The sequence below is a fragment of the Hyla sarda genome, unplaced genomic scaffold, assembly GCF_029499605.1.
Source record: "Hyla sarda isolate aHylSar1 unplaced genomic scaffold, aHylSar1.hap1 scaffold_778, whole genome shotgun sequence".
Lineage (NCBI taxonomy): Eukaryota > Metazoa > Chordata > Amphibia > Anura > Hylidae > Hyla > Hyla sarda.
The window spans coordinates 1-25,426 of NW_026610801.1; the positions used below are offsets into that span (position 1 = coordinate 1).

A 25,426-nucleotide genomic window follows, 5' to 3' on the forward strand; every position below is an offset into this window, starting at 1 on the left:
CTCAGATGTATACAGGAGACATGACGTCTGTGGGTGAGCAGGGGGTCCTGGGAGTAGAGGTCCTCAGATGTATACAGGAGACATGACGTCTGTGGGTGAGCAGGGGGTCCTGGGAGTAGAGGTCCTCAGATGTATACAGGAGACATGACGTCTGTGGGTGAGCAGGGGGTCCTGGGGGTAGAGGTCCTCAGATGTATACAGGAGACATGACGTCTGTGGGTGAGCAGGGGGTCCTGGGAGTAGAGGTCCTCAGATGTATACAGGAGACATGACGTCTGTGGGTGAGCAGGGGGTCCTGGGAGTAGAGGTCCTCAGATGTATACAGGAGACATGACGTCTGTGGGTGAGCAGGGGGTCCTGGGAGTAGAGGTCCTCAGATGTATACAGGAGACATGACGTCTGTGAGTGAGCAGGGGGTCCTGGGAGTAGAGGTCCTCAGATGTATACAGGAGACATGACGTCTGTGGGTGAGCAGGGGGTCCTGGGAGTAGAGGTCCTCAGATGTATACAGGAGACATGATGTCTGTGGGTGAGCAGGGGGTCCTGGGGTAGAGGTCCTCAGATGTATACAGGAGACATGACGTCTGTGAGTGAGCAGGGGGTCCTGGGAGTAGAGGTCCTCAGATGTATACAGGAGACATGACGTCTGTGAGTGAGCAGGGGGTCCTGGGAGTAGAGGTCCTCAGATGTATACAGGAGACATGACGTCTGTGGGTGAGCAGGGGGTCCTGGGAGTAGAGGTCCTCAGATGTATACAGGAGACATGACGTCTGTGAGTGAGCAGGGGGTCCTGGGGGTAGAGGTCCTCAGATGTATACAGGAGACATGACGTCTGTGGGTGAGCAGGGGGTCCTGGGGGTAGAGGTCCTCAGATGTATACAGGAGACATGACGTCTGTGAGTGAGCAGGGGGTCCTGGGAGTAGAGGTCCTCAGATGTATACAGGAGACATGACGTCTGTGAGTGAGCAGGGGGTCCTGGGAGTAGAGGTCCTCAGATGTATACAGGAGACATGACGTCTGTGGGTGAGCAGGGGGTCCTGGGAGTAGAGGTCCTCAGATGTATACAGGAGACATGACGTCTGTGGGTGAGCAGGGGGTCCTGGGAGTAGAGGTCCTCAGATGTATACAGGAGACATGACGTCTGTGGGTGAGCAGGGGGTCCTGGGAGTAGAGGTCCTCAGATGTATACAGGAGACATGACGTCTGTGGGTGAGCAGGGGGTCCTGGGAGTAGAGGTCCTCAGATGTATACAGGAGACATGACGTCTGTGGGTGAGCAGGGGGTCCTGGGAGTAGAGGTCCTCAGATGTATACAGGAGACATGACGTCTGTGGGTGAGCAGGGGGTCCTGTGAGTAGAGGTCCTCAGATGTATACAGGAGACATGACGTCTGTGAGTGAGCAGGGGGTCCTGGGGGTAGAGGTCCTCAGATGTATACAGGAGACATGACGTCTGTGGGTGAGCAGGGGGTCCTGGGAGTAGAGGTCCTCAGATGTATACAGGAGACATGACGTCTGTGAGTGAGCAGGGGGTCCTGGGAGTAGAGGTCCTCAGATGTATACAGGAGACATGACGTCTGTGAGTGAGCAGGGGGTCCTGGGGGTAGAGGTCCTCAGATGTATACAGGAGACATGACGTCTGTGGGTGAGCAGGGGGTCCTGGGAGTAGAGGTCCTCAGATGTATACAGGAGACATGACGTCTGTGAGTGAGCAGGGAGTCCTGGGAGTAGAGGTCCTCAGATGTATACAGGAGACATGACGTCTGTGGGTGAGCAGGGGGTCCTGGGAGTAGAGGTCCTCAGATGTATACAGGAGACATGACGTCTGTGGGTGAGCAGGGGGTCCTGGGAGTAGAGGTCCTCAGATGTATACAGGAGACATGACGTCTGTGGGTGAGCAGGGGGTCCTGGGAGTAGAGGTCCTCAGATGTATACAGGAGACATGACGTCTGTGAGTGAGCAGGGGGTCCTGGGAGTAGAGGTCCTCAGATGTATACAGGAGACATGACGTCTGTGGGTGAGCAGGGGGTCCTGGGGGTAGAGGTCCTCAGATGTATACAGGAGACATGACGTCTGTGGGTGAGCAGGGGGTCCTGGGGGTAGAGGTCCTCAGATGTATACAGGAGACATGACGTCTGTGGGTGAGCAGGGGGTCCTGGGGGTAGAGGTCCTCAGATGTATACAGGAGACATGACGTCTGTGAGTGAGCAGGGGGTCCTGGGAGTAGAGGTCCTCAGATGTATACAGGAGACATGACGTCTGTGAGTGAGCAGGGGGTCCTGGGAGTAGAGGTCCTCAGATGTATACAGGAGACATGACGTCTGTTGGTGAGCGGGGGGTCCTGGGAGTAGAGGTCCTCAGATGTATACAGGAGACATGACGTCTGTGAGTGAGCAGGGGGTCCTGGGGGTAGAGGTCCTCAGATGTATACAGGAGACATGACGTCTGTGAGTGAGCAGGGGGTCCTGGGAGTAGAGGTCCTCAGATGTATACAGGAGACATGACGTCTGTTGGTGAGCGGGGGGTCCTGGGAGTAGAGGTCCTCAGATGTATACAGGAGACATGACGTCTGTGGGTGAGCAGGGGGTCCTGGGAGTAGAGGTCCTCAGATGTATACAGGAGACATGACGTCTGTGAGTGAGCAGGGGGTCCTGGGAGTAGAGGTCCTCAGATGTATACAGGAGACATGACGTCTGTGAGTGAGCAGGGGGTCCTGGGAGTAGAGGTCCTCAGATGTATACAGGAGACATGACGTCTGTGGGTGAGCGGGGGGTCCTGGGAGTAGAGGTCCTCAGATGTATACAGGAGACATGACGTCTGTGGGTGAGCAGGGGGTCCTGGGGGTAGAGGTCCTCAGATGTATACAGGAGACATGACGTCTGTGAGTGAGCAGGGGGTCCTGGGGGTAGAGGTCCTCAGATGTATACAGGAGACATGACGTCTGTGAGTGAGCAGGGGGTCCTGGGAGTAGAGGTCCTCAGATGTATACAGGAGACATGACGTCTGTGGGTGAGCAGGGGGTCCTGGGAGTAGAGGTCCTCAGATGTATACAGGAGACATGACGTCTGTGGGTGAGCAGGGGGTCCTGGGAGTAGAGGTCCTCAGATGTATACAGGAGACATGACGTCTGTGAGTGAGCAGGGGGTCCTGGGGGTAGAGGTCCTCAGATGTATACAGGAGACATGACGTCTGTGGGTGAGCAGGGGGTCCTGGGAGTAGAGGTCCTCAGATGTATACAGGAGACATGACGTCTGTGGGTGAGCAGGGGGTCCTGGGAGTAGAGGTCCTCAGATGTATACAGGAGACATGACGTCTGTGGGTGAGCAGGGGGTCCTGGGAGTAGAGGTCCTCAGATGTATACAGGAGACATGACGTCTGTGGGTGAGCAGGGGGTCCTGGGAGTAGAGGTCCTCAGATGTATACAGGAGACATGACGTCTGTGAGTGAGCAGGGGGTCCTGGGGGTAGAGGTCCTCAGATGTATACAGGAGACATGACGTCTGTGGGTGAGCAGGGGGTCCTGGGAGTAGAGGTCCTCAGATGTATACAGGAGACATGACGTCTGTGGGTGAGCAGGGGGTCCTGGGGGTAGAGGTCCTCAGATGTATACAGGAGATATGACGTCTGTGGGTGAGCAGGGGGTCCTGGGAGTAGAGGTCCTCAGATGTATACAGGAGACATGACGTCTGTGGGTGAGCAGGGGGTCCTGGGGGTAGAGGTCCTCAGATGTATACAGGAGACATGACGTCTGTGGGTGAGCAGGGGGTCCTGGGGGTAGAGGTCCTCAGATGTATACAGGAGATATGACGTCTGTGGGTGAGCAGGGGGTCCTGGGAGTAGAGGTCCTCAGATGTATACAGGAGACATGACGTCTGTGGGTGAGCAGGGGGTCCTGGGGGTAGAGGTCCTCAGATGTATACAGGAGACATGACGTCTGTGGGTGAGCAGGGGGTCCTGGGGGTAGAGGTCCTCAGATGTATACAGGAGACATGACGTCTGTGGGTGAGCAGGGGGTCCTGGGAGTAGAGGTCCTCAGATGTATACAGGAGACATGACGTCTGTGGGTGAGCAGGGGGTCCTGGGGGTAGAGGTCCTCAGATGTATACAGGAGACATGACGTCTGTGAGTGAGCAGGGGGTCCTGGGAGTAGAGGTCCTCAGATGTATACAGGAGACATGACGTCTGTGAGTGAGCAGGGGGTCCTGGGAGTAGAGGTCCTCAGATGTATACAGGAGACATGACGTCTTATATCCACACACAATACAAGTGGGGGAACTTTCTGGCAGTTTTTGCAGCATTTGTATTTCTTTATGATATTCGCCATGCTGCTGGTTTCAGTGTCGTGGGCATTTAGACACTATAGGTGGCATAAAAACCACACAACAAAAATGTGTCCAGATTCATCACATATGGCAGAACAAAAGGGATTGTGTGAGGGTTGTGAGAGATGCAGGAAGGAGCAGCACGGTGGAGATGGTTCCCTTCATCAGTGTCTTGTCCTTCCCAGATTTCCTCATCGCTGTTGGCTCTTCTGTGGAGAAAATCATCTGCCATTTTAACACGAGCAGGAACCAAGTGCAGAAGGTGAGTGTGACCACCAGTGAGGGGATTATAAGTGTCCCATTGAGTAGAGGCCGGTGAGTGTGACCACCAGTGAGGGGATTATAAGTGTCCCATTGAGTAGAGGCCGGTGAGTGTGACCACCAGTGAGGGGATTATAAGTGTCCCATTGAGTAGAGGCCGGTGAGTGTGACCACCAGTGAGGGGATTATAAGTGTCCCATTGAGTAGAGGCCGGTGAGTGTGACCACCAGTGAGGGGATTATAAGTGTCCCATTGAGTAGAGGCCGGTGAGTGTGACCACCAGTGAGGGGATTATAAGTGTCCCATTGAGTAGAGGCCGGTGAGTGTGACCACCAGTGAGGGGATTATAAGTGTCCCATTGAGTAGAGGCCGGTGAGTGTGACCACCAGTGAGGGGATTATAAGTGTCCCATTGAGTAGAGGCCGGTGAGTGTGACCACCAGTGAGGGGATTATAAGTGTCCCATTGAGTAGAGGCCGGTGAGTGTGACCACCAGTGAGGGGATTATAAGTGTCCCATTGAGTAGAGGCCGGTGAGTGTGACCACCAGTGAGGGGATTATAAGTGTCCCATTGAGTAGAGGCCGGTGAGTGTGACCACCAGTGAGGGGATTATAAGTGTCCCATTGAGTAGAGGCCGGTGAGTGTGACCACCAGTGAGGGGATTATAAGTGTCCCATTGAGTAGAGGCCGGTGAGTGTGACCACCAGTAAGGGGATTATGAGTTTCTCTCGGAGTAGAGGCCAGTAAGTGTGACCACCAGTGAGTAGGATTGTGAGTGTCCCATTGAGTGACAACCAGTGAGGGGGATTGTGAGTGTCCCATTGAGTAGAGGCTGATGACTGTGAGCACCAGTGAGGGGGATTTTGAGTTTCTCTCGGAGTAGAGGCCGGTGAGTGTGACCACCAGTGAGAGGGATTGTGAGTGTCCCTTTGAGTAGAGGCAGTGCTGAAAGGGATAGGATGCAGGGACGGTGCTGACGGGGTTGGGGAGCAGGGACGGTGCTGACGGGGTTGGGGAGCAGGGACGGTGCTGACGGGGTTGGGATGCAGGGACGGTGCTGACGGGGTTGGGATGCAGGGACGGTGCTGAAGGGGTTGGGATGCAGGGACGGTGCTGAAGGGGTTGGGATGCAGGGACGGTGCTGACGGGGTTGGGATGCAGGGACGGTGCTGAAGGGGTTGGGGTGCAGGGACGTTGCTGAAGGGGTTGGGGTGCAGGGACGGTGCTGAAGGGGTTGGGGTGCAGGGACGGTGCTGAAGGGGTTGGGGAGCAGGGACGGTGCTGAAGGGGTTGGGGAGCAGGGACGGTGCTGAAGGGGTTGGGGTGCAGGGACGGTGCTGAAGGGGTTGGGGAGCAGGGACGGTGCTGACGGGGTTGGGGAGCAGGGACGGTGCTGAAGGGGTTGGGGAGCAGGGACGGTGCTGAAGGGGTTGGGGAGCAGGGATGGTGCTGATGGGGTTGGGGTGCAGGGACGGTGCTGACGGGGTTGGGATGCAGGGACGGTGCTGACGGGGTTGGGGTGCAGGGACGTTGCTGACGGGGTTGGGGTGCAGGGACGTTGCTGAAGGGGTTGGGGTGCAGGGACGTTGCTGAAGGGGTTGGGGTGCAGGGACGTTGCTGAAGGGGTTGGGGTGCAGGGACGGTGCTGAAGGGGTTGGTGTGCAGGGACGGTGCTGAAGGGGTTGGGGTGCAGGGACGGTGTTGACGGGGTTGGGATGCAGGGACGGTGCTGAAGGGGTTGGGGTGCAGGGACGTTGCTGAAGGGGTTGGGGTGCAGGGACGGTGCTGAAGGGGTTGGGGTGCAGGGATGGTGCTGACGGGGTTGGGGTGCAGGGACGGTGCTGAAGGGGTTGGGGTGCAGGGACGTTGCTGAAGGGGTTGGGGTGCAGGGACGTTGCTGAAGGGGTTGGGGTGCAGGGACGGTGCTGAAGGGGTTGGGGTGCAGGGACGGTGCTGAAGGGGTTGGGGTGCAGGGACGGTGCTGACGGGGTTGGGATGCAGGGACGGTGCTGAAGGGGTTGGGGTGCAGGGACGTTGCTGAAGGGGTTGGGGTGCAGGGACGGTGCTGAAGGGGTTGGGGTGCAGGGACGGTGCTGACGGGGTTGGGGTGCAGGGACGTTGCTGAAGGGGTTGGGGTGCAGGGACGGTGCTGAAGGGGTTGGGGTGCAGGGACGGTGCTGACGGGGTTGCTACCAGCAGGTGTGGACTATAGGCCAGCCTCAACAGGGCTCAGGAATAAGAGCCACCCTCTCCCATTTGTACTTTTATGCCCAAGAAGAGAACGCCTCCATACTTAACCACGAGCCAGGCACCCACATCATTTTTCTATATTGGGGTTCTTCATCAACTTTTTGGGGCTACTGGACATGACCACCCCTCTCCCCCCCTCCATTGTACAGTTCGGGCACAAATCCATCCACACAGGCCATGTGAGGACTCTTTGAGAAGGTATTGTGATGGAGAATCTACATCTTGTAGGACGTGCACAAAACGTATCCCCGATCATCGCTCCAGAAGGGATCTGATGTTTTACCTCGTAGGACTCATGGTGTCCTGTGATCTTCATGGCACTTCACAGTCTCTGTATGACCTTTGTTTCACCGTTTATGACTCTATCACCAAGGATCCGATTGTTATCATGATGATAGAAGCAGTGAAACAACCTGAAAGTCACTTAGTAACAGTTTGTAAGGTTAAAAAAAAGATGGTGCAGGGAGTTCAATCTAAAACCCTACTGTGTGGATCCAGAGGAAGAGTGGACCCCAAAGAAAAGTCCAACAGAAGAGACCTGGTCTGGATAAGGGAGTGGTCTCAGGGGTGGTCTTTTGTAACCGTTTCACTGCTGGGTTCTTCCTACACTGTGGAGGTCATGTGAATGTTGACAGCAGTGACCACCCCCAAAGAGTCACAGCTAATGTTTCCCTCAATCTTATGGGTATTTCCATTTGAAGAAGTTATCAGCAATCCACAGGACGGGATAACAAGCTGATCATGGGGGTCCAAGCCCTGAACTCAGGATATCCATGTGTATACTGGCTTTTCCCGGTAGTTGTGCTCCCATTCTCCATCGCTTCCCTCATATTTGTACTTAACCTTTGTAACTTCTCCTCCTACTCTGTATTATTCCTATATCCCATTAGTCTTGGTTGGTAGATGACTCCGCCTCCTTCTCAGTTATTGGTATTGTTCCTATATCCCATTAGTCATGGTTGGTAGATGACTCCTCCTCCTTCTCAGTTATTGGTATTGTTCCTATATCCCATTAGTCTTGGTTGGTAGATGACTCCTCCTCCTCCTCAGTTATTGGTATTATTCCTATATACCATTAGTCTTGGTTGGTAGATGACTCCTCCTCCTCCTCAGTTATTGGTATTGTTCTATATGCCATTAGTCTTGGTTAGTAGATGACTCCGCCTCCTTCTCAGTTATTGGTATTGTTCCTATATCCCATTAGTCTTGGTTAGTAGATGACTCCGCCTCCTTCTCAGTTATTGATATTGTTCTATATGTTATTAGTCTTGGTTGGTAGATGACTCCGCCTCCTTCTCGGTTATTGGTATTGTTCCTATATCCCATTAGTCTTGGTTAGTAGATGACTCCTCCTCCTCCTCAGTTATTGGTATTATTCCTATATGTTATTAGTCTTGGTTGGTAGATGACTCCGCCTCCTTCTCAGTTATTGGTATTGTTCCTATATCCCATTAGTCTTGGTTAGTAGATGACTCCGCCTCCTTCTCAGTTATTGATATTGTTCTATATGTTATTAGTCTTGGTTGGTAGATGACTCCGCCTCCTTCTCGGTTATTGGTATTATTCCTATATGTTATTAGTCTTGGTTAGTAGATGACTCCTCCTCCTTCTCAGTTATTGGTATTGTTCTAGATGTTATCAGTCTTGGTTGGTAGATGACTCCTCCTCCTTCTCAGTTATTGGTATTGTTCTATATGTTATTAGTCTTGGTTGGTAGATGACTCCTCCTCCTCCTCAGTTATTGGTATTTTTCTATATGTTATTAGTCTTGGTTGGTAGATGACTCCTCCTCCTCAGTTATTGGTATTGTTCCTATATCCCATTAGTCTTGGTTAGTAGATGACTCCTCCTCCTTCTCAGTTATTGGTATTGTTCTAGATGTTATTAGTCTTGGTTGGTAGATGACTCCTCCTCCTCCTCAGTTATTGGTATTTTTCTATATGTTATTAGTCTTGGTTGGTAGATGACTCCTCCTTCTCAGTTATTGGTATTGTTCTATATGTTATTAGTCTTGGTTGGTAGATGACTCCTCCTCCTCCTCAGTTATTGGTATTGTTCCTATATCCCATTAGTCTTGGTTAGTAGATGACTCCTCCTCCTTCTCAGTTATTGGTATTGTTCTAGATGTTATCAGTCTTGGTTGGTAGATGACTCCTCCTCCTTCTCAGTTATTGGTATTGTCCTATATGTTATTAGTCTTGGTTGGTAGATGACTCCTCCTTCTCAGTTATTGGTATTGTTCTATATGTTATCAGTCTTGGTTGGTAGATGACTCCTCCTTCTCAGTTATTGGTATTATTCCTATATACCATTAGTCTTGGTTGGTAGATGACTCCTCCTCCTCAGTTATTGGTATTGTTCTATATGCCATTAGTCTTGGTTAGTAGATGACTCCGCCTCCTTCTCAGTTATTGGTATTGTTCCTATATCCCATTAGTCTTGGTTAGTAGATGACTCCGCCTCCTTCTCAGTTATTGATATTGTTCTATATGTTATTAGTCTTGGTTGGTAGATGACTCCGCCTCCTTCTCAGTTATTGGTATTATTCCTATATGTTATTAGTCTTGGTTGGTAGATGACTCCGCCTCCTTCTCAGTTATTGGTATTGTTCCTATATCCCATTAGTCTTGGTTAGTAGATGACTCCGCCTCCTTCTCAGTTATTGATATTGTTCTATATGTTATTAGTCTTGGTTGGTAGATGACTCCGCCTCCTTCTCGGTTATTGGTATTATTCCTATATGTTATTAGTCTTGGTTAGTAGATGACTCCTCCTCCTTCTCAGTTATTGGTATTGTTCTAGATGTTATCAGTCTTGGTTGGTAGATGACTCCTCCTCCTTCTCAGTTATTGGTATTATTCCTATATGTTATTAGTCTTGGTTAGTAGATGACTCCTCCTCCTTCTCAGTTATTGGTATTGTTCTATATGTTATTAGTCTTGGTTGGTAGATGACTCCTCCTCCTCAGTTATTGGTATTTTTCTATATGTTATTAGTCTTGGTTGGTAGATGACTCCTCCTTCTCAGTTATTGGTATTGTTCTATATGTTATTAGTCTTGGTTGGTAGATGACTCCTCCTTCTCAGTTATTGGTATTGTTCTATATGTTATTAGTCTTGGTTGGTAGATGACTCCGCCTCCTTCTCGGTTATTGGTATTATTCCTATATGTTATTAGTCTTGGTTAGTAGATGACTCCTCCTCCTTCTCAGTTATTGGTATTGTTCTAGATGTTATCAGTCTTGGTTGGTAGATGACTCCTCCTCCTTCTCAGTTATTGGTATTATTCCTATATGTTATTAGTCTTGGTTAGTAGATGACTCCTCCTCCTTCTCAGTTATTGGTATTGTTCTATATGTTATTAGTCTTGGTTGGTAGATGACTCCTCCTCCTCAGTTATTGGTATTTTTCTATATGTTATTAGTCTTGGTTGGTAGATGACTCCTCCTTCTCAGTTATTGGTATTGTTCTATATGTTATTAGTCTTGGTTGGTAGATGACTCCTCCTCCTCCTCAGTTATTGGTATTGTTCTAGATGTTATCAGTCTTGGTTGGTAGATGACTCCTCCTCCTTCTCAGTTATTGGTATTGTTCTAGATGTTATCAGTCTTGGTTGGTAGATGACTCCTCCTCCTCCTCAGTTATTGGTATTTTTCTATATGTTATTAGTCTTGGTTGGTAGATGACTCCGCCTCCTTCTCAGTTATTGGTATTGTTCTATATGTTATCAGTCTTGGTTGGTAGATGACTCCTCCTTCTCAGTTATTGGTATTGTTCTATATGTTATTAGTCTTGGTTGGTAGATGACTCCTCCTCCTCAGTTATTGGTATTGTTCCTATATCCCATTAGTCTTGGTTAGTAGATGACTCCGCCTCCTTCTCAGTTATTGGTATTGTTCTATATGTTATTAGTCTTGGTTGGTAGATGACTCCTCCTCCTCAGTTATTGGTATTGTTCCTATATCCCATTAGTCTTGGTTAGTAGATGACTCCTCCTCCTTCTCAGTTATTGGTATTATTCCTATATGTTATTAGTCTTGGTTGGTAGATGACTCCGCCTCCTTCTCAGTTATTGGTATTGTTCCTATATGTTATTAGTCTTGGTTGGTAGATGACTCCGCCTCCTTCTCAGTTATTGGTATTGTTCCTATATGTTATTAGTCTTGGTTGGTAGATGACTCCGCCTCCTTCTCAGTTATTGGTATTGTTCCTATATGTTATTAGTCTTGGTTGGTAGATGACTCCGCCTCCTTCTCAGTTATTGGTATTATTCCTATATGCTATTAGTCTTGGTTGGTAGATGACTCCTCCTTCTAAGTTATTGGTATTGTTCTATATGTTATTAGTCTTGGTTGGTAGATGACTCCTCCTCCTTCTCAGTTATTGGTATCATTCTATATGTTATTAGTCTTGGTTGGTAGATGACTCCTCCTTCTAAGTTATTGGTATTGTTCTATATGTTATTAGTCTTGGTTGGTAGATGACTCCTCCTTCTCAGTTATTGATATTGTTCTATATGTTATTAGTCTTGGTTGGTAGATGACTCCTCCTCCTCAGTTATTGGTATTGTTCTATATGTTATTAGTCTTGGTTGGTAGATGACTCCTCCTCCTCCTCAGTTATTGGTATTGTTCCTATATCCCATTAGTCTTGGTTAGTAGATGACTCCGCCTCCTTCTCAGTTATTGGTATTGTTCTATATGTTATTAGTCTTGGTTGGTAGATGACTCCGCCTCCTTCTCGGTTATTGGTATTATTCCTATATGTTATTAGTCCTGGTTGGTAGATGACTCCTCCTCCTCCTCAGTTATTGGTATTGTTCTATATGTTATTAGTCTTGGTTGGTAGATGACTCCGCCTCCTTCTCAGTTATTGGTATTGTTCCTATATGTTATTAGTCTTGGTTGGTAGATGACTCCGCCTCCTTCTCAGTTATTGGTATTGTTCCTATATGTTATTAGTCTTGGTTGGTAGATGACTCCGCCTCCTTCTCAGTTATTGGTATTATTCCTATATGCTATTAGTCTTGGTTGGTAGATGACTCCTCCTTCTAAGTTATTGGTATTGTTCTATATGCCATTAGTCTTGGTTAGTAGATGACTCCGCCTCCTTCTCAGTTATTGGTATTGTTCCTATATGTTATTAGTCTTGGTTGGTAGATGACTCCTCCTTCTCAGTTATTGGTATTGTTCCTATATGTTATTAGTCTTGGTTGGTAGATGACTCCGCCTCCTTCTCAGTTATTGGTATTGTTCCTATATCCCATTAGTCTTGGTTAGTAGATGACTCCGCCTCCTTCTCAGTTATTGGTATTGTTCTATATGTTATTAGTCTTGGTTGGTAGATGACTCCGCCTCCTTCTCGGTTATTGGTATTGTTCTATATGTTATTAGTCTTGGTTGGTAGATGACTCCTCCTTCTCAGTTATTGGTATTATTCCTATATGCTATTAGTCTTGGTTGGTAGATGACTCCTCCTTCTAAGTTATTGGTATTGTTCTATATGCCATTAGTCTTGGTTAGTAGATGACTCCGCCTCCTTCTCAGTTATTGGTATTGTTCTATATGTTATTAGTCTTGGTTGGTAGATGACTCCTCCTCCTTCTCAGTTATTGGTATTATTCCTATATGTTATTAGTCTTGGTTGGTAGATGACTCCGCCTCCTTCTCAGTTATTGGTATCATTCTATATGTTATTAGTCTTGGTTGGTAGATGACTCCTCCTCCTCAGTTATTGGTATTATTCCTATATGTTATTAGTCTTGGTTGGTAGATGACTCCTCCTCCTCCTCAGTTATTGGTATTGTTCTATATGTTATTAGTCTTGGTTGGTAGATGACTCCTCCTCCTTCTCAGTTATTGGTATTATTCCTATATGTTATTAGTCTTGGTTGGTAGATGACTCCTCCTTCTCAGTTATTGGTATTGTTCTATATGTTATTAGTCTTGGTTGGTAGATGACTCCGTCTCCTTCTCAGTTATTGGTATTGTTCCTATATGTTATTAGTCTTGGTTGGTAGATGACTCCGCCTCCTTCTCAGTTATTGGTATTGTTCCTATATGTTATTAGTCTTGGTTGGTAGATGACTCCGCCTCCTTCTCAGTTATTGGTATTGTTCCTATATGTTATTAGTCTTGGTTGGTAGATGACTCCGCCTCCTTCTCAGTTATTGGTATTATTCCTATATGTTATTAGTCTTGGTTGGTAGATGACTCCGCCTCCTTCTCAGTTATTGGTATTATTCCTATATGTTATTAGTCTTGGTTGGTAGATGACTCCTCCTTCTAAGTTATTGGTATTGTTCTATATGTTATTAGTCTTGGTTAGTAGATGACTCCTCCTCCTTCTCAGTTATTGGTATCATTCTATATGTTATTAGTCTTGGTTGGTAGATGACTCCGCCTCCTTCTCAGTTATTGGTATTGTTCCTATATGTTATTAGTCTTGGTTGGTAGATGACTCCGCCTCCTTCTCAGTTATTGGTATTGTTCCTATATGTTATTAGTCTTGGTTGGTAGATGACTCCGCCTCCTTCTCAGTTATTGGTATTGTTCCTATATGTTATTAGTCTTGGTTGGTAGATGACTCCTCCTCCTCAGTTATTGGTATTGTTCTATATGTTATTAGTCTTGGTTGGTAGATGACTCCGCCTCCTTCTCAGTTATTGGTATTGTTCTATATGTTATTAGTCTTGGTTGGTAGATGACTCCGCCTCCTTCTCAGTTATTGGTATTGTTCCTATATGTTATTAGTCTTGGTTGGTAGATGACTCCTCCTTCTCAGTTATTGGTATTGTTCTATATGTTATTAGTCTTGGTTGGTAGATGACTCCTCCTTCTCAGTTATTGGTATTATTCCTATATGTTATTAGTCTTGGTTAGTAGATGACTCCGCCTCCTTCTCAGTTATTGGTATTGTTCTATATGTTATTAGTCTTGGTTGGTAGATGACTCCGCCTCCTTCTCAGTTATTGGTATTGTTCTATATGTTATTAGTCTTGGTTGGTAGATGACTCCGCCTCCTTCTCAGTTATTGGTATTGTTCTATATGTTATTAGTCTTGGTTAGTAGATGACTCCTCCTCCTCAGTTATTGGTATTGTTCTATATGTTATTAGTCTTGGTTGGTAGATGACTCCGCCTCCTTCTCAGTTATTGGTATTGTTCCTATATGTTATTAGTCTTGGTTGGTAGATGACTCCTCCTCCTTCTCAGTTATTGGTATTTTTCTATATGTTATTAGTCTTGGTTGGTAGATGACTCCTCCTCCTTCTCAGTTATTGGTATTTTTCTATATGTTATTAGTCTTGGTTGGTAGATGACTCCGCCTCCTTCTCAGTTATTGGTATTGTTCTATATGTTATTAGTCTTGGTTGGTAGATGACTCCTCCTCCTTCTCAGTTATTGGTATTGTTCCTATATGTTATTAGTCTTGGTTGGTAGATGACTCCGCCTCCTTCTCAGTTATTGGTATTGTTCTATATGTTATTAGTCTTGGTTGGTAGATGACTCCTCCTCCTTCTCAGTTATTGGTATTTTTCTATATGTTATTAGTCTTGGTTGGTAGATGACTCCTCCTTCTTCTCAGTTATTGGTATTTTTCTATATGCCATTAGTCTTGGTTGGTAGATGACTCCTCCTTCTTCTCAGTTATTGGTATTTTTCTATATGTTATTAGTCTTGGTTGGTAGATGACTCCTCCTCCTCAGTTATTGGTATTGTTCTAGATGTTATCAGTCTTGGTTGGTAGATGACTCCGCCTCCTTCTCAGTTATTGGTATTGTTCTATATGTTATTAGTCTTGGTTGGTAGATGACTCCTCCTTCTCAGTTATTGGTATTGTTCTATATGCCATTAGTCTTGGTTGGTAGATGACTCCTCCTCCTTCTCAGTTATTGGTATTGTTCTATATGTTATTAGTCTTGGTTGGTAGATGACTCCTCCTTCTCAGTTATTGGTATTGTTCTATATGCCATTAGTCTTGGTTAGTAGATGACTCCGCCTCCTTCTCAGTTATTGGTATTGTTCTATATGTTATCAGTCTTGGTTGGTAGATGACTCCTCCTCCTTCTCAGTTATTGGTATTGTTCTATATGTTATTAGTCTTGGTTAGTAGATGACTCCGCCTCCTTCTCAGTTATTGGTATTGTTCTATATGCCATTAGTCTTGGTTGGTAGATGACTCCTCCTTCTCAGTTATTGGTATTATTCCTATATTCCATTAGTCTTGGTTGGTAGATGACTCCTCCTCCTTCTCAGTTATTGGTATTGTTCTATATGTTATTAGTCTTGGTTGGTAGATGACTCCTCCTCCTTCTCAGTTATTGGTATTATTCCTATATTCCATTAGTCTTGGTTGGTAGATGACTCCTCCTTCTCAGTTATTGGTATTGTTCCTATATGTTATTAGTCTTGGTTGGTAGATGACTCCGCCTCCTTCTCAGTTATTGGTATTGTTCTATATGCCATTAGTCTTGGTTGGTAGATGACTCCGCCTCCTTCTCGGTTATTGGTATTGTTCTATATGCCATTAGTCTTGGTTGGTAGATGACTCCGCCTCCTTCTCAGTTATTGGTATTATTCCTATATTCCATTAGTCTTGGTTGGTAGATGACTCCTCCTTCTCAGTTATTGGTATTGTTCCTATATGTTATTAGTCTTGGTTGGTAGATGACTCCGCCTCCTTCTCAGTTATTGGTATTGTTCTATATGCCATTAGTCTTGGTTGGTAGATGACTCCGCCTCCTTCTCGGTTATTGGTATTATTCCTATATGCCATTAGTCTTGGTTGGTAGATGACTCCTCCTCCTCAGTTATTGGTATTGTTCTATATGTTATTAGTCTTGGTTGGTAGATGACTCCGCCTCCTTCTCAGTTATTGGTATTGTTCCTATATGTTATTAGTCTTGGTTGGTAGATGACTCCGCCTCCTTCTCAGTTATTGGTATTGTTCCTATATGTTATTAGTCTTGGTTGGTAGATGACTCCGCCTCCTTCTCAGTTATTGGTATTATTCCTATATGCTATTAGTCTTGGTTGGTAGATGACTCCTCCTCCTCAGTTATTGGTATTGTTCTATATGTTATTAGTCTTGGTTGGTAGATGACTCCTCCTCCTCAGTTATTGGTATTGTTCTATATGTTATTAGTCTTGGTTGGTAGATGACTCCTCCTCCTCAGTTATTGGTATTGTTCTATATGTTATTAGTCTTGGTTGGTAGATGACTCCGCCTCCTTCTCAGTTATTGGTATTGTTCCTATATGTTATTAGTCTTGGTTGGTAGATGACTCCGCCTCCTTCTCAGTTATTGGTATTGTTCCTATATGTTATTAGTCTTGGTTGGTAGATGACTCCGCCTCCTTCTCAGTTATTGGTATTATTCCTATATGCTATTAGTCTTGGTTGGTAGATGACTCCTCCTTCTAAGTTATTGGTATTATTCCTATATGCTATTAGTCTTGGTTGGTAGATGACTCCTCCTCCTTCTCAGTTATTGGTATTTTTCTATATGTTATTAGTCTTGGTTGGTAGATGACTCCGCCTCCTTCTCAGTTATTGGTATTGTTCTATATGTTATTAGTCTTGGTTGGTAGATGACTCCTCCTTCTCAGTTATTGGTATTGTTCTATATGTTATTAGTCTTGGTTGGTAGATGACTCCTCCTCCTTCTCAGTTATTGGTATTGTTCTATATGTTATTAGTCTTGGTTAGTAGATGACTCCTCCTTCTCAGTTATTGGTATTATTCCTATATGTTATTAGTCTTGGTTAGTAGATGACTCCGCCTCCTTCTCAGTTATTGGTATTGTTCTATATGTTATTAGTCTTGGTTAGTAGATGACTCCTCCTCCTTCTCAGTTATTGGTATTATTCCTATATGTTATTAGTCTTGGTTAGTAGATGACTCCGCCTCCTTCTCAGTTATTGGTATTGTTCTATATGTTATTAGTCTTGGTTGGTAGATGACTCCGCCTCCTTCTCAGTTATTGGTATTATTCCTATATGCCATTAGTCTTGGTTGGTAGATGACTCCTCCTTCTCAGTTATTGGTATTGTTCCTATATGTTATTAGTCTTGGTTGGTAGATGACTCCTCCTCCTTCTTCTCAGTTATTGGTATTGTTCTATATGTTATTTGTCTTGGTTGGTAGATGACTCCTCCTTCTCAGTTATTGGTATTGTTCTATATGTTATTTGTCTTGGTTGGTAGATGACTCCTCCTTCTTCTCAGTTATTGGTATTGTTCTATATGTTATTTGTCTTGGTTGGTAGATGACTCCTCCTTCTCAGTTATTGGTATTATTCCTATATACCATTAGTCTTGGTTGGTAGATGACTCCGCCTCCTTCTCAGTTATTGGTATTGTTCTATATGTTATTAGTCTTGGTTGGTAGATGACTCCTCCTCCTTCTCAGTTATTGGTATTGTTCTATATGTTATTAGCCTTGGTTGGTAGATGACTCCTCCTCCTCCTCAGTTATTGGTATTGTTCTATATGTTATTAGTCTTGGTTGGTAGATGACTCCTCCTCCTCAGTTATTGGTATTGTTCTATATGTTATTAGTCTTGGTTGGTAGATGACTCCTCCTCCTCAGTTATTGGTATTGTTCCTATATGTTATTAGTCTTGGTTGGTAGATGACTCCTCCTCCTTCTCAGTTATTGGTATTGTTCCTATATGTTATCAGTCTTGGTTGGTAGATGACTCCTCCTCCTTCTCAGTTATTGGTATTGTTCTATATGTTATTAGTCTTGGTTGGTAGACGACTCCTCCTTCTTCTCAGTTATTGGTATTTTTCTATATGCCATTAGTCTTGGTTGGTAGATGACTCCTCCTTCTTCTCAGTTATTGGTATTTTTCTATATGTTATTAGTCTTGGTTGGTAGATGACTCCTCCTCCTCAGTTATTGGTATTGTTCTATATGTTATTAGTCTTGGTTGGTAGATGACTCCTCCTCCTTCTCAGTTATTGGTATTGTTCTATATGTTATTAGTCTTGGTTGGTAGATGACTCCGCCTCCTTCTCAGTTATTGGTATTGTTCTATATGCCATTAGTCTTGGTTGGTAGATGACTCCTCCTCCTTCTCAGTTATTGGTATTGTTCTATATGTTATTAGTCTTGGTTGGTAGATGACTCCTCCTTCTCAGTTATTGGTATCATTCTATATGTTATTAGTCTTGGTTGGTAGATGACTCCTCCTCCTCAGTTATTGGTATTATTCCTATATGCCATTAGTCTTGGTTGGTAGATGACTCCTCCTCCTTCTCAGTTATTGGTATTGTTCCTATATGTTATTAGTCTTGGTTAGTAGATGACTCCGCCTTCTCAGTTATTGGTATTTTTCTATATGCCATTAGTCTTGGTTGGTAGAAGACTCCTCCTCCTTCTCAGTTATTGGTATTGTTCTATATGTTATTAGTCTTGGTTGGTAGATGACTCCGCCTCCTTCTCAGTTATTGGTATTGTTCTATATGCCATTAGTCTTGGTTGGTAGATGACTCCTCCTCCTTCTCAGTTATTGGTATTGTTCTATATGCCATTAGTCTTGGTTGGTAGATGACTCCTCCTCCTTCTCAGTTATTGGTATTGTTCCTATATGTTATTAGCCTTGGTTGGTAGATGACTCCGCCTTCTCAGTTATTGGTATTTTTCTATATGCCATTAGTCTTGGTTGGTAGAAGACTCCTCCTTCTCGGTTATTGGTATTGTTCTATATACCATTAGTCTTGGTTGGTAGATGACTCCTCCTTCTCAGTTATTGGTATTTTTCTATATGCCATTAGTCTTGGTTGGTAGAAGACTCCTCCTTCTCAGTTATTGGTATTGTTCTATATGCCATTAGTCTTGGTTGGTAGATGACTCCTCCTCCTCAGTTATTGGTTTTGTTCCTATATGCCATTAGTCTTGGTTGGTAGATGACTCCTCCTTCTCGGTTATTGGTATTGTTCTAGATGTTATTAGTCTTGGTTGGTAGATGACTCCTCCTCCTCAGTTATTGGTTTTGTTCTATATGCCATTAGTCTTGGTTGGTAGAAGACTCCTCCTTCTCGGTTATTGGTATTGTTCTAGATGTTATTAGTCTTGGTTGGTAGATGACTCCTCCTCCTCAGTTATTGGTTTTGTTCTATATGCCATTAGTCTTGGTTGGTAGATGACTCCTCCTTCTCAGTTATTGGTATTGTTCCTATATGTTATTAGTCTTGGTTGGTAGATGACTCCTCCTCCTTCTCAGTTCTTGGTATTTTTCTATATGTTATTAGTCTTGGTTGGTAGATGACTCCTCCTCCTTCTCAGTTCTTGGTATTTTTCTATATGTTATTAGTCTTGGTTAGTAGATGACTCCGCCTCCTTCTCAGTTATTGGTATTGTTCTATATGTTATCAGTCTTGGTTGGTAGATGACTCCTCCTCCTTCTCAGTTATTGGTATGGTTCTATATGTTATTAGTCTTGGTTGGTAGATGACTCCTCCTCCTTCTCAGTTATTGGTATTGTTCCTATATGTTATTAGTCTTGGTTGGTAGATGACTCCTCCTCCTTCTCGGTTATTGGTATTGTTCTATATGTTATTAGTCTTGGTTGGTAGATGACTCCTCCTCCTTCTCAGTTATTGGTATGGTTCTATATGTTATTAGTCTTGGTTGGTAGATGACTCCTCCTCCTTCTCAGTTATTGGTATTGTTCTATATGTTATTAGTCTTGGTTGGTAGATGACTCCTCCTTCTCAGTTATTGGTATTGTTCTAGATGTTATTAGTCTTGGTTGGTAGATGACTCCTCCTCCTTCTTCTCAGTTATTGGTATTGTTCTATATGTTATTAGTCTTGGTTGGTAGATGACTCCTCCTTCTCAGTTATTGGTATTGTTCTATATGTTATTAGTCTTGGTTGGTAGATGACTCCTCCTCCTTCTCAGTTATTGGTATTGTTCCTATATCCCATTAGTCTTGGTTAGTAGATGACTCCTCCTTCTCAGTTATTGGTATTATTCCTATATGTTATCAGTCTTGGTTGGTAGATGACTCCTCCTCCTTCTCAGTTATTGGTATTGTTCTATATGTTATTAGTCTTGGTTGGTAGATGACTCCTCCTTCTCAGTTATTGGTATCATTCTATATGTTATTAGTCTTGGTTGGTAGATGACCCCTCTGTCTTCTCCCCTTTTTAGGGTAACATAAGGAGAGTTCCAGCTGATCTTGAAAAATTGTGAATCCAGATGTGAACTTCACCCCCGAATGTCTTCTGTAAATTAAAAGGGCCAACAGGAAATCTCCTGGACACCTGACAATAAAACCTGTAATATTTCTTGTTGTCTCTGTCCAGTAATGTCTCATCTCTATAACATGATCCTCCGTATTAACCTTCCTCCCTTATCTGCAGGTGTCACCTGCAGTGCTATAACCAAACCTTGTCCACCATACCATTATACTGAAGCAGAAATATACAATTATTTATGACATTGTTGTGGGATTGGCGCTCCCCACTAAAGGACTCATCCACATTTTAGAACCCACCTGTATCTTATGTGTTTTGGGGTCTCCTGACGTTCTTCTTAGATGATGTTTGGCGATAGAAGAATCATGTTCAATTTCAATCTCCCTTGAGATAATTCTCAAGCCTGGCAGCAGTTTACTCCCCTCTCTGCATTATACTCAGTGGGACCCAGCTGAAGTATTGGGTGGAATTGCTTACAGCTATTGAAGGTATATGGGCACCTTTAGATTGTGGCTCTTTCTGGAACATAATGGGACTGATCTGAGATGGCGGTAGAGGATTGGTATGTGCAGTATCAGGATGTACTTGAGATGGTGGATGTTAGTGGTGGTATACTGGACTTACTTGGTGGGGTTATTTGCAGTAATCATGGCTCCCTCTTGTAGGCCCAGCTTGGGGATAGCAGACTGAGCCCAGTTTTGGGCTACCTCATCCTGAACCACCTATGTCCCTCACTGTACTCACTTCTTAGTGATGGACTAAAGCCCTATCAGAAGGACGTGATCATTGGCCGTAGGAGGCTAAGTCCATGGAGCCTGGTGGAGGCTTCCATGAAGACAGGTGAGATGTTTATTCTCTGTTCACAGGTTTCAGCAAGGTCCCGACTACAATTATATTATGTCATTGGGTTACAGGCCCAGGGCTCGTACACCTCCTGTTCAGTAAAGTCAATCGCTTAACACAACTACGAGACCCTCAGAGGAAATTCAATGCCTTCATCTTCGGCCTCTTGAAGTGAGTAAAGATAATATCTACAGGGGAATTGGATCTTTAGCCCATACAGAGAGGGTGGATGTTTACTTTTTTAGTGTGTTCTAGGTTTAAGGTCAGGAAGTTCCGACCTTAGAACACATTGTTGGGTGAAGAACATTTTCTATATCTATCATGTTCTCTTTTTCTCTTTCTAGTATGAAACAGCTGGATGTTTGGGTTCTGCATCTTCATCAGATTTACAGTAAGTGCCCTTCAAGCTGAGGACATTTCTGGAGGTGCAGGGAGAAGTGTATAGCCTAGTCTTCTGTGCCATGTTTGTGTTCTCTGCTTCCAGCATGCAGATGGCAGTCTTCTCAGTGTACAGTTGTCTGATGTTCTGTAGGGCATTGTAGATCGTGTTACTGAGGAGTCTAGTCACATCACACCTTTTATTTCTCGTCATCAGATCATCTTTCCATATTCTATCTTCCAATCGGGTTCCTGCCGTTGGCAGCGACTTCCCATGTGGAGCTTCGGGATGAGCTGCTGTTGAGCTTACAGCCTCTGTCTGCGCTCACCTTCCATACCGACCTTCTTTTTGAACATCATCATCTCTCCCTACAAGATCTGCCGACTCCTCACAGTGTGCACAGCCCTGGACATATGACTGACAACTGGGCGGTACCTTCTTTACAGAACATGCTGGACTTAGGTGGCTGGATCACATATAACCTCTCCTGGAATACAGAGAAAAAGGCTCCATCTCCTAATAAAGAAAAGTCATTGGATAGTCCAGAGCATAAGCTCTCTACAGAAAGGTCACGGACTGACAATCCTGTCGTGGCTGGAGACTGTCCACATGCTGGAGACACATCTGTCCTTCCTGGTGACACCACACAGCCCTCGTCTTTTCACACAGTCACCAAGGAGCTTATGACAGCTAACAAAGAAACCTCTCCAGGTCAGACTCCTAGCAGAGTCTTGACCAGAAACTGGTGGGGACACCTCAGCCAAGCCTCTCGAATCTACATTCCTGCAAACAGGGAATCACTCACTTTCACTTCTTTTAGTAAACCGACGAGTTGGGGTCCCATGGACAAAGAGCTCAACCAAAGGGCAGCATCGTCTAAGAATTTTTCAGAGCAAAGACTCGCTAAAGACATGACCAGTGGAGGAGTCTCTGAGACCACAAGCAAAGAAATCGGGCAGCAGAAGCAACAGATGGACACGAAGCATAACAACCTGGGATCCTCATCCAATACAGCGTCCACCCAGGGACCATTAGAGGGTAATTCCTGCAGTGCTGGACCTGACCAGGTGGAGGACCTCTGCAGCACAGGGCAGCATTTAAACAGTGAGGGAAAGGGTAACTGGCTTGGACAACTTTTTGGAGCAAGTTCCAGTCAAATTCAAGGGATGGAAGCAAGAAATTCAATATCAAGGTAAGATAGTAGAAAACGGGAGGGGGCACTATATAGCAAGGTTTATTTGAGGGTGCAGCCCCTATAAGGGAAGTGCTTTACTATAAAGGGGAATCATGCTTCTTATATTACACTGAAAAACAAGAGCAAGGTTTCAGAAATCCATGACACTTGCCTTGTGTCTCTTAGAGCTGCAGACATGGGCATAGATAAAACTAATGATACCTGTCTCTGAGCTAAATCAGAGTTATAAAATGATGTCTTCCTGAAAAGCTAAAGTGAAGAGGCGGGGCTGAGCTGCAGGACAACCCCTTCCTGCTCTGCATGATTGACGAGTTTGGCTTTCTACACTGAACCTTGCACATCAGTAATAAAGAGGAGGGGGGGGGAGAGTTCCCGCTATGTTGTCACTTTGGCCTCCAGTATGGTCCTCTAAGACATCTTCACATTTCCGCCTCCACCAGCTCTCTGGCATCTTCTGCACATGGTATCACATTCCTCCTGTGTAGCTTCTCCTCCATTGGGGACCTGTCTATCCTCAGTCCACCATGTTTTCTGATGCAGATACTTTCTTCCCACAGGCGTCCCTCTAGCTGGCTAACCCCGAATGTTAATGTCCGGAAGCTGATTAGGAAGCAGACCATCCCACTAAAACATGAAGAAGAGGAACCCAGCCAGAGAGACCATAGCAGAGCCCAGAGGTACGTCTCATGTTTCCACCAAAGTCCATTGGGTAGATGACCGGTATGTCTGCCTGGTGCCTAGGGAACTGGTAAAGGAGCACATAGCAGGGGTTGTGACCTAGAAGGATTCGGGTGGTTAATAGATGTCCTCTCCCGGTAGGTCTCTTCGAGCTCTCTGTGACCACATGGCCTCGGGGGAGGCTCAGCTAAGCTTTAAGAAAGGAGATGTTCTTCAGCTGCTCGGCACAGTGGATGAGGACTGGATTCAGTGTCGTCGAGGAAGTGATACAGGTCTTGTACCAGTTGGATACACGTCACTCATCCTTTGACCTCAGCAATGTCTTCTGCATAGAAGCACCTTGTATTGAAGCTTCTTCCTCCGTACCCACAATGCTCTGCTTCCTATTCTCAGCAGTAAACACACATCTCAGTATTTGGATTCAATGGTCAGGGTCCGGCTGCAGTACGTAGAGTAATAACAGACTATGCTGGAGGTGGCGTAACAGAGTGCAATATATATATATATATTATATATAGAAAGAGGATATATGATAAAGTCCATGTGTCACTAGTATCTGTGAGTAGTGATAAGACAAACCTTGGAGACTGAAGAGTGAGGACTTTGCCGCATCCGTCCAGTAATGATTGTCTGCTGAAAACAATAAAAATGTCAACCTGCTGCTCCAGTGTCAACTACTGTACAGAATAAACAACGATGTCACAAGTCACATCTAGAGCTGTAGTCACATAAAATCCTTTAGATCCGTGCCGCCAGGCACCTCCCGTACAGCAGATTCACGGCTTAATCTGGGGACATGTAGTTCTACACTTATGTACCATACTTGCTGAAATATATCTTTCACGAGACAACATCTGGGCACACTGACCTGTAGACTCAATGTGACAAGGAAAGCAGCAGAACAGGAAGTGCAGCCCTGGATGTAACTCAATAAACCTGTGTTGTATATAGATATCTGTGCTGATCTATATACTGTTGTTATGAGGTGCAGGGCGCGAGGCTGACACAGGGTCCATACTGGAGGCTTGTAACATCTCATCTTCTGGGTACATTCTGCTGCTCTACACCCAGTGCCTTCTGGTCTTAACCCAACTCAGCATCGATGAATGGACACTGCTTACTAAAAAGGCCAGTGCACAGGACAGGAGGTGTTATCATGGGGCTCTACACTGTATGTATGGTTCCTAGTTACAGAAGGTCATTGTACAGGACAGGAGGTGTTATCATGGGGCTCTGCTCTATACTGTATGTATGGTTCCTAGTTACAGAAGGTCATTGTACAGGACAGGAGGTGTTATCATGGGGCTCTGCTCTATACTGTATGTATGGTTCCTAGTTACAGAAGGTCAGTGTACAGGACAGGAGGTGTTATCATGGGGCTCTATACAGTATGTATGGTTCCTAGTTACAGAAGGTCATTGGACAGGACAGGAGGTGTTATCATGGGGCTCTACACTGTATGTATGGTTCCTAGTTACAGAAGGTCAGTGTACAGGACAGGAGGTGTTATCATGGGGCTCTGCTCTATACTGTATGTATGGTTCCTAGTTACAGAAGGTCAGTGTACAGGGCAGGAGGTGTTATCATGGGGCTCTACACTGTATGTATGGTTCCTAGTTACAGAAGGTCAGTGTACAGGACAGGAGGTGTTATCATGGGGCTCTGCTCTATACTGTATGTATGGTTCCTAGTTACAGAAGGTCATTGGACAGGACAGGAGGTGTTATCATGGGGCTCTGCTCTATACAGTATGTATGGTTCCTAGTTACAGAAGGTCAGTGTACAGGACAGGAGGTGTTATCATGGGGCTCTATACAGTATGTATGGTTCCTAGTTACAGAAGGTCAGTGTACAGGACAGGAGGTGTTATCATGGGGCTCTATACAGTATGTATGGTTCCTAGTTACAGAAGGTCAGTGCAGAGGACAGGAGGTGTTATCATGGGGCTCTATACAGTATGTATGGTTCCTAGTTACAGAAGGTCAGTGCACAGGACAGGAGGTGTTATCATGGGGGCACTACACTGTATGTATGGTTCCTAGTTACAGAAGGTCATTGGACAGGACAGGAGGTGTTATCATGGGGGCACTACACTGTATGTATGGTTCCTAGTTACAGAAGGTCAGTGTACAGGACAGGAGGTGTTATCATGGGGCTCTATACAGTATGTATGGTTCCTAGTTACAGAAGGTCATTGGACAGGACAGGAGGTGTTATCATGGGGCTCTATACAGTATGTATGGTTCCTAGTTACAGAAGGTCAGTGTACAGGACAGGAGGTGTTATCATGGG

The 25,426-nt window shown here is 45.2% G+C and overlaps 1 protein-coding gene across 1 annotated transcript; it reads left to right on the forward strand.

The window, feature by feature from the left end:
* Positions 1 to 4,505: 4,505 nt before the first annotated feature.
* RUSC1 (RUN and SH3 domain containing 1) lies at positions 4,506 to 24,288 on the forward strand (the record flags this gene model as incomplete). The annotated part of the gene is given in 7 exon segments (XM_056554521.1): positions 4,506 to 4,582; positions 20,705 to 20,879; positions 20,954 to 21,053; positions 21,227 to 21,273; positions 21,478 to 22,453; positions 23,014 to 23,133; positions 23,276 to 24,288. Coding segments are annotated over 7 exon segments (1,664 nt in total), but the record flags the coding sequence as incomplete, so codon positions are not given.
* Between the last annotated feature and the right edge of the window lie 1,138 nt (positions 24,289 to 25,426).